The sequence below is a fragment of the Syzygium oleosum genome, unplaced genomic scaffold, assembly GCF_021117445.2.
Source record: "Syzygium oleosum isolate NSW1041296 unplaced genomic scaffold, Sole_v2.1 Sole_v2.35, whole genome shotgun sequence".
NCBI classification, from domain to species: Eukaryota; Viridiplantae; Streptophyta; class Magnoliopsida; order Myrtales; family Myrtaceae; genus Syzygium; species Syzygium oleosum.
Window position 1 is genome coordinate 905,908 of NW_026607519.1, and position 12,710 is coordinate 918,617.

Consider the following 12,710-nt stretch of genomic DNA (forward strand, 5'->3'; position numbering starts at 1 on the left):
GGGTGAATTGATACAAATGGAAAAGTTTAGGATGAATTGATATAAATGGAAAAGTTTAGGATTGAATTGGCAAAAAAAAAGATTTAGGACAATTGGCCAAAAAAGATTTATGACTGAATTGGCAAAAAAAAGGTTTAAGACTGAAGTGGCACAATTGCAATAGATTTATGACTATTTTAATAATTCTCCTCATGAAAACGTGAAGAAATACGGTACGTGACATTCTTTTCGGGTCGCCTGAGTGAGACCTCAAGAATTTCGTTCACGATCTTCGAACGATAGGATAGGAGATTTATGTGTGCACATTCATGTGTCAACGAGGAGAAAATATTGGTTAGGACTATGACGAAGCTTGGATTAATCTAAGTCCATTCACTGGGCGACACATGTTGCCCAGGCCCAACCATGTTAGCCAACCAAATTTTAAAGGTTCAAGCGGGACTCTTTCTCTCTACTATGACGATTTCTCTCTCTTCACTCTTCCTTCACGCTCTGCTCTCTCTCTTTCTCGACTCACGCGAACCATGCCATCGCCTCCGACAAACCACCTTTTTTTACATTAAAGTTACAAAAAGAAAATCAACTTACGAACCTCACCCATCTCAAGTTTCCCTCCGGGTTTTGATTGAATCCGACCCACCATATGGCTAACCATCACATCGTATTGGGGATCTCATCCTTCGAGGACATTGTCTGCATCAGCTTTAGCCGCAGCATCTACAAGATTTCAATGCATTTGTATCGTCAGTCTTATAGCATACAACTGGATGATCACGATTTCGAGCAAAGGCAAATGCAAAGAGGGGTCGTCAGCCGATTTCTTGAGACCTTCGAGACATTGTCTGTCCATGACGATGAAGATATGCAGAAAATCACATCATTGTAGAGTTGGAGAATGAGAATATAATTCAGAACACCAATTGAATAGAATTAGAACATGCTACCATCATGTTAACCTAAGATCCACACAATAAACGCAACTAAATAATACCATCGGAAAAGATGAAATAGATCAATCGACTATCTCTCTCCTATAACCTTTGCTTGAAGACACAAATAGCTAATTGTCATCAAGTGCATGATATATATATATAAGCAATTAGTATTGCCTACTCTTTAGTCTCGCGAAACAAACATAAAGACTAATTTCTGCTCTTCTTTTTGTCAGCAAGATTGAACCAAGAACGCGCATACCCTCCCCATTGACATTTCCCACGTAAATAATCTCAAGCAAACAAATAATGCCCAGAAGCAACATTGCAAGCAGAAAGCCACCAGCTCACAAAAAAGAGAAGAAATCGTTCCCCAAGAAAAGCACTAAAATTTTTGGAGAAATCGAGGGGATCAAGCACAGGACGTAACCTAAAACATTCGGCGAGCCAGTGGAGGCGACGACGGAGACGGTGAGAACAGAGGAGAGAGAGGCGGAGAGAACAGAGTGAGTCCAAAGAGAGAACCGTAAAAAGAAGAAAAAACCCTTCAAAATAATACATCCCCAAAATAAAATTACACACATTTTGGAGTAAATTGGAAAATCTTTACCTTTAGAGGCGGAGGTGGAAGCGGAGGCATGGTTCGTCGGATGGCGGAGACGGCGAGAACAGGGCGAGACCAGAGAGAGACAGAGAGAACATAGTGAATTGAGAGAGAGATACGGCGTGGTTTGGCGTGGTTCGTTGGACGGCGGAGTTAGCGGATGAGGCAAAGGCGACAGCGTGCTTTGCGTGAGTCGGGAGGGAGAGAGAGCAAAGCGCGAAAAGAGTGAAGAGAGAGAAATCGTCGGAGTGAAGAGAGAGTCCCGCTTGAACCTTTGAAATTTGGCTAGTTGACACAGATGGGCCCGGGCAACACATGTTGCCTTATGAATGGACTTGGATTAATTCACGTGGCATCACAGTCCTGCCCAATATTTTCTTTCCTCTATGATCTCGGAAGATTGAAAAGCAATCTCTACTAGAGATATGACGATTAGGAGCATGCATGATAATCATTCTGTTTCTGTTCAAAACTAGTTTTCTATTTTCGGGAACAAGTTTGGAACATAAACGCTTTTGGTAATGCAATTTCATTTTTCTATTTCTAGAACAACTTTTTGTTCCAGAACTAGTTCTGGACCAAAAATCAGAACAAAACAAAGTCGGTTTTATGTTTCTAGATGAGAAATAAAAATCATTTCTAAAAAAACCTGTCTTCTCTCTTCAAAACACATCTCTTCCTAAATTTGGCCCCGGTCTGACCTAGTCAGACCAATCCGAATCGGTTGGGTCTGGTTCATTCCCGACGGGAAAATAAAAAAAATTCTAAAAAAAATTAGAAAAATCAGAAAAAAAATCATAAAATTCATAAAAAAAAATTAGAAAATCCGGAAAATTCCTAAAAATCTCAAAAAAAAATTCAGAAAATCCATAAAAATTGAAAATTCTAGAAAAATTCATAAAAATTCCAGAAAATAAAAAAAAGTCACATTTTGGGAAAATAGGAAATTTGGTGAATTTTTTCAAAAAAAATCAAAAAATAAAAAATTTCAAAACTTCACAGAGTGGCTTAAAATACTTGTGGTCACCCATTTTGAGTGAAATTTAAATTTTTTGAGGTGCCCAAATGATATTTTTGAATACTCCTTAGTTTAGGGATTTAAAAGGGGTTTTAACCCCTAAAAAACCCTAAAAGGGGTTTAACCCCCGAAATGGGTCTTTACCCCTAAAAAACCCTAAAACCCTAAAAAACAACACAATCCTTTGAATGAATAAGCCTTTAGGGCTTTACTAGGATTTGGGTATTTTGATTGATTTTCATTTTAGAGACCATTTCTAAAAAAATGGATTTTTGTTCCGGGAAATAGAAATTTGTGTTATTATCAAACGGGTTTATGTTCTAGGAAATAGAAATTTTATACTATTATCAAACGCGGTTTCTGTTCCAGAAATAGAAATTTTTGGTCGTTATCAAACGGGTTTCTTTCCTTAGAAACTCGTCCTGTGAACAGAAATAGAAAAATCTATTTCTGTTCCGGGAATTGTTTTTGGAACAGAATGGTTATCATTCGCGCCCTTGGTGTCTCATGTTTTTGTGGTTCTCCTCCCATTTTTTTTTTCATTGTGATAATATATGTTATAATAAATCTAAGGAAAAAAACCACCAAAGATCCTAATTTATGCCAATTATGATACTAATATCTCTAACTTTTTTTTATCTCACAAAAAATCTCAAATTTATACCAATGTGACAAACAATCACTCCATTATAATCTTATCCCTGACGGCATTAAAAATCCTACGTGACAACTTACATGGACAACAACAAGCAAACGGAGCTGACATGGATCTACCATGTCTCTAGCGAAGCGAAAACGTCATTTCCAAAGTACAAAATTATAAGATGTGGCCATGAAAGAGGGAGGACCCCAGTTCGGGGCGAATAAAGAGGCCATGGTCGAACATATCGTCCATCACACCTCTCTCAAATCGAATCTAAGGTGTAGCCTTAAATTTGAGTTGCCCATGCCCTCAGATCATATGAGGTACCGAGGTCTCAAACCTGAGGCCACGGTTGGGTGGTTATGGTGGCCTCGAACTTGAGGCCTCCAGCGGCTGACTTGGATAGGATTATGACGGAGGATCTGTTTGTCACACCGATACAATTTTAAGGTTTTTGGCTATTAAAAAATTTTGAGATACTGGAGTGGTGATGGGTATGATATAGGAGTTTTTATGGTAAGTTTTCAAAAATTAATTGCATCAGTCATTAATTTAAGGGATAATTGCATTGGAAGTCACAAAACTCATAATGAAAATGCAATTGAGGCCTAAAATTTTTAAAAAGTACACTTAAGTTTTAAAACTTATTAAGAAAGTGTAATCGAGTCCTAAAATTTTTAAAATATGCAATCAAGTCTTAAATCTTATCAAATTAATTCAATCAAATACTCCCGTTGATTACACTTTTTAAAAGCTTATCCCTTGATTTAATCCATCAATTGGCATCGTTTGCAGTTAGTGGTACCAAAAAAGAGGAAAAACCCTCGCTCGCGCACACTTTTTGAACCTTCGCGAATCGACGAGGGGGCGGTTCCTGTCTTCCTTCCTTCTCCCAAAGGCTTTTCGAGGTTCTCTTTCTCTCTTGAGGGTTTCTCAGTCACTCTTCGCGTCGCCGAGTGACTCTCCATCTCCGCCGCCGCCGCCGCCGCCGCTGCAGATCCGATTTCGCTCCATTCTCGCAGCTGCTTCTCCTCCTCGTCGTTTTGAACGCGCATCCGATCCCCTGCTCGCTGCTCCTCTGCCGAAACCAGAGCGGACGAAGATGGCCGTTTCAGCCCAGACGCCCGACATCTTAGGCGAACGCCAGTCCGGCCAAGACGTTCGCACCCAGAACGGTACTCCCCTGTCCTTGTTCTCTTTTCCACATCCCTTTCCGATGGATCGATGGAGTGTTTTCCGTTCGCGCTTCAATCGGTTGAGGTTTGTGAATGTTTGTTCTGTCCTGGAAATTTGGAACAGTGGTGGCTTGTCAAGCTGTCGCCAACATTGTGAAGTCATCGCTCGGTCCTGTCGGTCTTGACAAGGTGAGTTCTGCGGCGATGCGTGGGTTTTACTCGCTGCTTGCTTTCGTTTTCAGCTTAGGTGCGGTTGGGTGTGGCTGAACTGAGTCTTGTTTAGTTGGGTCTGAGATTGTTGTTTGGTGTTGTTAGTTTGTTGAGATTGATGCCGTTGTGCGTGTTTCGGTTTTGTCAACGTTGTCAGAGCTGCTAATTTGATTTGTCGCGAAGAGCAGGCGAAGATCTGTTGTGTTAAAGTGGTTGTCTTTGTTATTATACACTTGCCGTTGGTTGTACAAGATGCAATTCTGTGATTTATTTTGATGAAACGAGTCACCAGAAGTGTTAATGTTGCTAACTCTATGCTTTACTTACTTGAACTTTAACTTTAGGGTCGATCTGGTATGGAATGGTAATGACTTCTAGGGATTACTGTTGACTGTTGCATTTGGTCCGGTTTGTGTAGTGTCAGCTTTTCCTCTGTAGAGATTGAAAATCTGACTTACTTCTCTGCTGTTTTGTTCGATGCGTCAGATGTTGGTTGATGACATCGGTGACGTAACAATTACTAATGATGGTGCTACAATACTCAAGATGTTAGAAGTGGAGCACCCAGCTGCTAAGGTCGGTGGACAGTCACCTTGTTTTATGTGACTAAGACTCTGAAGCTTAGAGATTTAGGCACTCATGTTTGCTTCACTGGGGTATACAGGTATTAGTGGAGTTGGCTGAGCTTCAGGACAAAGAGGTCGGAGATGGTACAACTTCAGTAGTCATTGTAGCTGCAGAGTTGCTTAAGGTAACGGTAGCTATTTGTAGTTGGGTGCAGCTTAGTTTGTGGGTTGTCCTGGTAATTTGTTACTTTAGAGTGATGTCTAGTCTAATCAGTGACTTGATCATTGCTTTCGCAGAGGGCAAATGATCTGGTGAGGAATAAGATTCATCCAACATCGATAATTAGTGGTTTCAGAGTGAGTACTTTGTTTCCCACTTTTCTATTTATTTTTCCATTTTCCCTAGAATATGACAGGAGTTGACAGAGGAGCAGCTAGAGCATAAATGCACAGTAAGATAATCTCATTTCTCATGCTTCTCTAACAAGTTTCTCTCATGTTTTGTGTGTTTCCCATTATGCAGCTTGCTATGAGGGAAGCTTGTAAATATGTTGATGAAAAATTGGCAGTTAAGGTATGGCTTTGTGAGCAAGTATAATTTGCAAAGTGCACAATTTGATTAGTCTTTTTGTTCATCATATATATGTTGTTTGTGTGATGATATAACTAATTTTTAAAGAAAAGTTTATGCTTAAGTGCAATTTGAAAAGTGCATTAATCATTTCGTTGATATTGGAATGACACAATTACAACACATGTTTCTGTGCTTTATCATGATCTACAATCATCAAGAAAACAGAAGGTTCTTTAAGGAAATGTTTTGAGCCATTTTATTTTTTCCACTTATCGGTGATAAACTTGTTTGGCTATGATCTATATCTTTATTGAATATCATGCTTTCTGATTTTTCATAGGTTGACAAGCTCGGAAAGGATTCCCTCGTGAACTGTGCCAAAACAAGCATGTCATCAAAGTTGATTGCTGCTGACAGTGACTTCTTTGCTAACTTGGTATGTTGACAGTCACTATAATAGTGGAACTTTTATCCTCTAGATTATGGGTGTGGTTCAAGTAGGGAGCCATCTTGTTTGAGAGGAGAGGTTGGAGCCATGGTGCATGTAATTTAGATAGTATAAACACCGTTGCTCGTTATGTTTTCTGGTGAGGCTGCGCATATGGTCACTATGTATTTTCCATGAGTCAATCATGTTGGTCTTGCAACAGTTTTAGGAGTTGATCCTAAACTCCTTAACCTAAAGTTTTCTTCTTGAGTAAAACTCCTGTCATGCTATCAGTGCTCGATGAAATTACTTCAATTTGCCTTTCTATATGCTTCATGATTGCGTTCAGCATATGCAGGATGATTATTGAAGCGGTGCGTCATTTATGGCACTTAAAGTAGTAATGTTAATCTGCTAGTTTGTTGCTGGCACATAACGATTTGCGTTCAGGTTGTAGATGCAGTACAATCAGTAAAAATGACCAACGCCCGTGGGGAAGTTAAATATCCTATCAAGGTTAGTAGTTCGTATTTACATCTTGTCGGTGTAATACTTTAGGAGGTGTTTACATGGAGCTCTTCTGCTTCTTTTTTATCTTAATCTGCCAAAGAAGACGAAATTATGGCACGAATCTGTTTGCTGTAAAGGCCTATGAGGCTGATTGCATTAATTTTCCTGATCGTCGAAGAATACTAATGCCTTTTTTTATGTCCAGGGGATCAATGTTCTCAAAGCTCATGGGAAAAGTGCCAGGGATAGCTACCTTTTGAATGGATATGCATTGAATACTGGCCGTGCTGCTCAAGGAATGCCTGTTAGAGTTTCCCCTGCAAAGATTGCATGCCTTGACTTCAATCTTCAGAAGACTAAAATGCAATTGGGCGTGCAAGTTGTTGTGACTGATCCAAGGGAGCTGGAGAAAATTCGACAAAGGTAATGAGATGGTGGACTTCATTTTTTTCTGATAGGCTGGTAAATTAGTCTGTCATCTCTCGGTGATTGTATGACGCAAGTCATTTCCTTAGAGCGACGGATCTTTGCATTTCCACGAGAGTGAAGTTTTATTTCTTTATGTCCTTTCTGTGGCTGTAACTTTTTTGGGCCCCCAAAATTGTGCATATACATAACAATTGTTTTTATTATTAGTATTATTACTACTTCTACTATAAGGATATATAGATGTTATAGTTATCATTAGATGATGATAATGATGAAAACGGTGTATCCAAAAAGCTATAATAGAAGGATCAAAATATAAAACAAATTATTTTTTTTGTCGTCATTTTGATAGCCACAGTAATCTCGCAACAGCTTTTGCCAAATGCATTAATCATTTGTCGCCATAGCATAGCAGCTTTAAAAGATCTGTTGCCATAGACATGTGCTTTGGCGCAGCATAGCACACCACAACACAACTACAGCATAGTTACAGCACAGCTTCAACTGCACCTAGCACGCTCTAAGTCATCATTGTCAATGGGCGTATCTTGCGATGTACTTGGTTTAGGAGAGTGAAATTGCTGTAGCAACTGTTCAATACTAACTCTTCCATGCAATATGCTCATATAACTTGGGGATATTTTTGGTTTCTCTTGTTGCCTATCAACCGATTTACCTTCTGATCTCATAGTTCTTTAGATATAGAGTCTTTAAATAGTGGGCGACTTGTATTCATCTTGTTTGCTGAGTGCAGGCACTAATTAAAAATTTCATTTTAATAGGGAAGCTGACATGACAAAAGAACGTATCGAGAAGATACTGAAAGCTGGGGCCAACGTTGTTCTGACCACAAAAGGGATTGATGACATGGCACTCAAGGCAATCTTCTACACGATTTGCTTTTTTTTTTTTTTTAAGTGTTTTTTATCCCTCAAATACTCTACTGGATGCTAAACAAGAGCATGCAGACATAAGTTTGAAATCGATATTCTTTGGTCATTTCTTGTTGCACGAGTTGTCTTTTGTTAATTAGTATTTATGTGGATGTTTGTTTTTATTGTCTTGTCAAATGATCTCTTAAAACTCTCCTTATGTATGAAGTGGTTGTAGGCGAGTTTTCTGTATTTACTTAAATTGGTTGCACTCAGATAATGTATGCTATTTGATTTAATTTTCAATAAATGATGATCAATTTTGTTATCTGCGTTATTTGTTTGATTCAGAGTTTATAAATTGCTTTTGTACTTGTTTAATGTTCCAGTATTTCGTGGAGGCTGGTGCAATTGCTGTGAGACGTGTGCGGAAAGAGGATATGCGTCACATTGCCAAAGCAACAGGTGCAACCATGGTAAGTTCACCAATTTTGCATCTTCAAAACTTGCTGGCAGTTCAATTTTTGTTGAAACTTTGCTAATAAGATCATTAGTAATATGAGAACTCAAAAATAATGCGATGCATATGTTGATAATCTGAGTTATGTATTTTAGCGATGACTTGAAATGTTGAAGAAAGATGCAGGATGGCTTTTTTGATGGGTTCATACTAATCTTCATTGCTTGACTATATGCAGGTTTCAACATTTGCGGACATGGAAGGAGAAGAAACATATGATTTATCCTTTCTTGGACATGCAGATGAAGTTGTAGAAGAGCGTATTTCTGATGATGATGTGGTTTTGATTAAAGGGACAAAAACAACTAGCGCGGTGAGTTCATGTTTTTTCAGATCAGTCCAAGTCTTGAATGGGACAACTATATTGGAATAATGTCCGCTAATCGTATTGGTATGACATGGACCTTGGGAAGTTAGTCATTTTTTCAGCATTCATATTATGTTTCATAAGAACTGCTTAGTTTAGTTCTGTGAGGACATCATTACATCCTTTACTGTACCCGATTGCTTAATGTTGTGGTGTTTCTTTTGGATGGTAGACACCAGCTGTTTCATATAAGTTGGGTTGTTTGTTGTAGGTTTCTTTGATCCTTCGAGGTGCGAATGACTATATGCTTGATGAGATGGAGAGAGCTCTCCATGATGCTTTATCCATTGTCAAGAGGACTCTTGAATCCAACACGGTAATTCTTTTGGCCTTGCTTTATTTTCCTCAGATGAGTCTGTTGATGCTAGTCTGGAATATTCATTGAACTAACTATGAGATGGACAGCCTTCAGGATACTTTTCTCATAGAACTGATTACTTATGATATAGCCAGGGGCTAGGAAAGTAAATTTTGATGCCTGGATAATTTTGCTCAGTTCCTTAGTTTATCCCTTGAAAATGGTCGTCTGAGTTAGAGATGGCATGCTTGCTAGACCTGCCTGCCAGATAACTGATTCCTGCTGTCTTTGTATTTTATTAAGTTAGACAGGTTCATAGTACTCAAGAAGAAACCATCTCTGGTGCTCGCCTCCCAGTGCCGAAGTTAGGGATTTTCTTATTAGACGTCTAGCGCCTAAGTTGCACCGACACCAACACGCGACGCGACACGACACGACACACCGACACGTCATTTCTCAAAAACTAGAGAATTCCGACATGTTGGGACACGTTGTATATTAATAGTATATTTTTATATATACATGATAAATTATCATTTTTATGATTATTTCAATGAAATTATTTTGATTCAAATCCACAAATGAATAAATAATAAAAACCGCAATCCTGTCATTAAAAAAAAGGAACCAAAACAAAGTCATGTAAAAGAACCCAAGGAGCCATCTCATCCATGATGTTGGGAGTGGCTAAATATTAAGTGATAATATCAGAGTACTTCCTTGTAGAACTGGACCAGCTACCTGTGAATTTGGCTGTACGTAGATTGTACAATTTCAGCATTTTCCCCACATAATCTATTAGCATTTTGGTTGTGTATCAGAATGACCTTAACTAAGATATGCACTTCTGCACTGTACTTACAAATGTGATTATGATTGCTTTGCTTCGTTTGTTCCCCACTTTCCCCCCTTTTTATTGTTATGCTGGGATACAGGTGGTAGCAGGTGGTGGTGCGGTTGAGGCTGCCTTATCTGTCTACTTGGAGTATCTAGCAACGACGCTAGGATCCCGTGAACAGTTGGCTATTGCAGAATTTGCAGAGTCATTATTAATTATACCAAAGGTCTGTATTAACATCCATTAATGTTTTTTCAAACTTTACATTGATTTTGTCTGGGCTTAATGGAGCACTACATCCGATTTGGCAGTACTTTGGAAATTATATTCCAAATTTTTTAAAAATCTTTTTCTGCTGAAGGTGCTTGCTGTCAATGCTGCAAAGGATGCAACTGAGTTAGTTGCAAAACTACGGGCTTACCACCACTCTGCACAAACTAAGGCTGACAAGAAGCATTTGTCAAGGTAATTCTTTGTTGTGTATTTACGGTGATGTCTTTTGCAGATGGCCAGCATTTAGGTAACCATGTCTTAAGATTGGATCCATTGATCTTTCTTTTCGATCCTGCTTATTTTAGTCTAATTCACTGCAAGGAGTGCATAAAATATTTTTTGTATACAAGATCACCATGTCATACTTATGGACAAATACACGTGTGGACATAAGATTGGCAATTTTTTATAGAACATCTGGAAAAATCAGGACCGAACAGATGTGTGACTTCCAGGAAAAGCAAATTTGATAGGCAATCGTGATTTCACCTTTTCTCATGCCCTCTTCACAGCTTAGTTTGTTGACAGTGATGCTTAAACAAGAAACAAAATGACATTATACAAATTAATTGGAAGGTGAATAGATAGCTGCTCTACCAACACACCTTAATATTCGTTGGATGTCCAAAAAGCCTGTAGAACACAAATTCTAAGGTGATGTAAATTGTTTTGCTATGTCAGAGTCATGTCATGGAATGGATTTGATGTTGGTTTGATGTTCAGAGAATAAGCTTATTCACCAATTCTTGAAAGTTATATATCTTTTACCCAGAGAAGAAAATATTGTATGGTTGGATATCATATTTTTATGGTAGAAAGGACATATATCATCATTCAAAGTTGCAAGCATATGGTTGGATTTGTTTTAACAAGTGAGATGAAAGTTAACTGACACGGCAGTTTAAGTCAATATATTCTGACAAAGAAAGATCCTTATATAATTTACTCTCTCAAGTTGAGCGTCATAGGAATAAGCAATAATACGAAGGGATTTGTAAACTTTTAAAATCTATATTATGTCAACTGGGATCAAGGGTTAGGTTGATTCAATCATCCGAGTTGGACCAGCATCAAACGAAGACTTTACTCTAAGACCGTTTACCATCTTGATAAGTAATTTGTGTTGTAGTATCTCATTATAAGATTACTTAGCTTGCTTTATTCTTTTGACTTTTATAATGAAGATCCTGTTGGTTTCATGTCAACCTTTGCAGCATGGGATTAGATCTATCTAAAGGAGCTGTCCGTAACAACTTAGAAGCCGGTGTCATCGAACCAGCAATGAGCAAAGTAAAGATAATACAGGTAAGGAAGAAGCATGAATATGTGCATTCACTAATTATTATTATTATTTTTTTGGGATTTCGGCTGCTATAATTTGCTTTTGGAATTTTTTGCTCCTCAGTTTGCAACTGAAGCAGCTATAACAATTCTTCGAATCGATGATATGATCAAGCTTGTCAAGGATGAAAGTCAGGGAGAGGATTAGGAATTTTGGTTTGCTTAAATGGTGTACTTGAGTGGCACCTACCACAGGTTGGAGGAGATACTATCAAGCATTGTCCTTAGCTTTTTTTTTCCTTTCTTTTTCTCTGATAGGCTCTTTATCTAATGTAATGTTGGTTTTAGTAGTTGTATCTTAAGCTGGGGGGTAATTTTTGAACAAAGATGGTTGTGCATTGTTTGCCTTGCTTTTCTGCAGCAGAGCGCTGTTTATCCCTATTTTTGTTAGGCCTATTTTACCTGGATGATGGAAGGAATGCTAGGGCAGGAAATTTGACTTTCATCCTCTGTTTTTCCGAATGAAATTGTCGGGCGAGATTTGATCATGATTGATTCAGTTTAAGATGTTATCTTTTCCTCTTGAATTGATTTGAGCCTCTGCCCCCTTGCGACCCTTATTTCCCCCATATGCTTAACTGTCTGTAGATAAACTGCAGAAACCACTCATGGTGATAAGGTGATTTTACCAGAACCTCTGAGGTTTTTTGTTTTTCCAACTATGGTGGAGTTTGGAAAAGAGCTCTCGTATTAAAGGAGAAAATGATATTATAAGCGCTACAAATTTTGTTGGATTTTCATTTTCAATGTCAAAGTTTTTCAAGCGATCACTTGAATGTCATATTGGTGAAAAAATGGCATATTATGGCAAAAAGTCTCATGTGGCATTTTCAATGAATTTTTAAGTTTGACGCAACTTAAGAAAAAAATCAAAACTAGAGTGGACAATGGACAAAATGACGGGGTGATCGGGAGTCGACGTTGATGACACTTGAAGAAATCAACTCTCTGGAACAAAGAGAATTGGCCATCAACGAACAAACGGCTTCCAGTTGCTGCGTTGCCCTCTTGCTTAGGTTTGGATGCGTTTTTACATCGTTGTCAACATATCCTTATTTGCAACATCCTCCTTATCTGCAACAGATTTCGTTCGACCTCATCAGTTTTGCTTTC

The 12,710-nt window shown here is 38.4% G+C and overlaps 1 protein-coding gene and 1 long non-coding RNA gene across 3 annotated transcripts; one reads left to right on the forward strand and one right to left on the reverse strand.

Annotated features, from left to right (window-relative positions):
* Positions 1-352: 352 nt before the first annotated feature.
* On the reverse strand, positions 353-1,706 carry LOC130135622 (uncharacterized). Its single transcript, XR_008814910.1, has 2 exons — positions 1,543-1,706; positions 353-717 (listed from the first exon to the last, which is right to left on the reverse strand). It is a non-coding gene; the product is annotated as an uncharacterized LOC130135622 (long non-coding RNA).
* Positions 1,707-4,050: 2,344 nt separating this feature from the next.
* LOC115676905 (T-complex protein 1 subunit alpha) lies at positions 4,051-12,124 on the forward strand. Of its 2 annotated transcripts, XM_030599940.2 has the most exons (17): positions 4,051-4,372; positions 4,497-4,561; positions 5,069-5,158; positions 5,247-5,333; positions 5,446-5,505; positions 5,672-5,722; positions 6,063-6,158; positions 6,600-6,665; positions 6,865-7,082; positions 7,871-7,967; positions 8,350-8,436; positions 8,659-8,793; positions 9,059-9,163; positions 10,081-10,209; positions 10,345-10,448; positions 11,471-11,561; positions 11,662-12,124. In XM_030599940.2, the coding sequence occupies exons 1-17, from the start codon at positions 4,300-4,302 to the stop codon at positions 11,743-11,745; spliced, it is 1,638 nt and encodes a 545-aa protein (XP_030455800.2). In that variant the 5' UTR covers positions 4,051-4,299; the 3' UTR covers positions 11,746-12,124. The 2 variants fall into 2 exon arrangements, with proteins under 2 accessions (XP_030455800.2, XP_056161168.1); XM_056305193.1 differs by lacking the exon at positions 4,497-4,561.
* Positions 12,125-12,710: the final 586 nt, after the last annotated feature.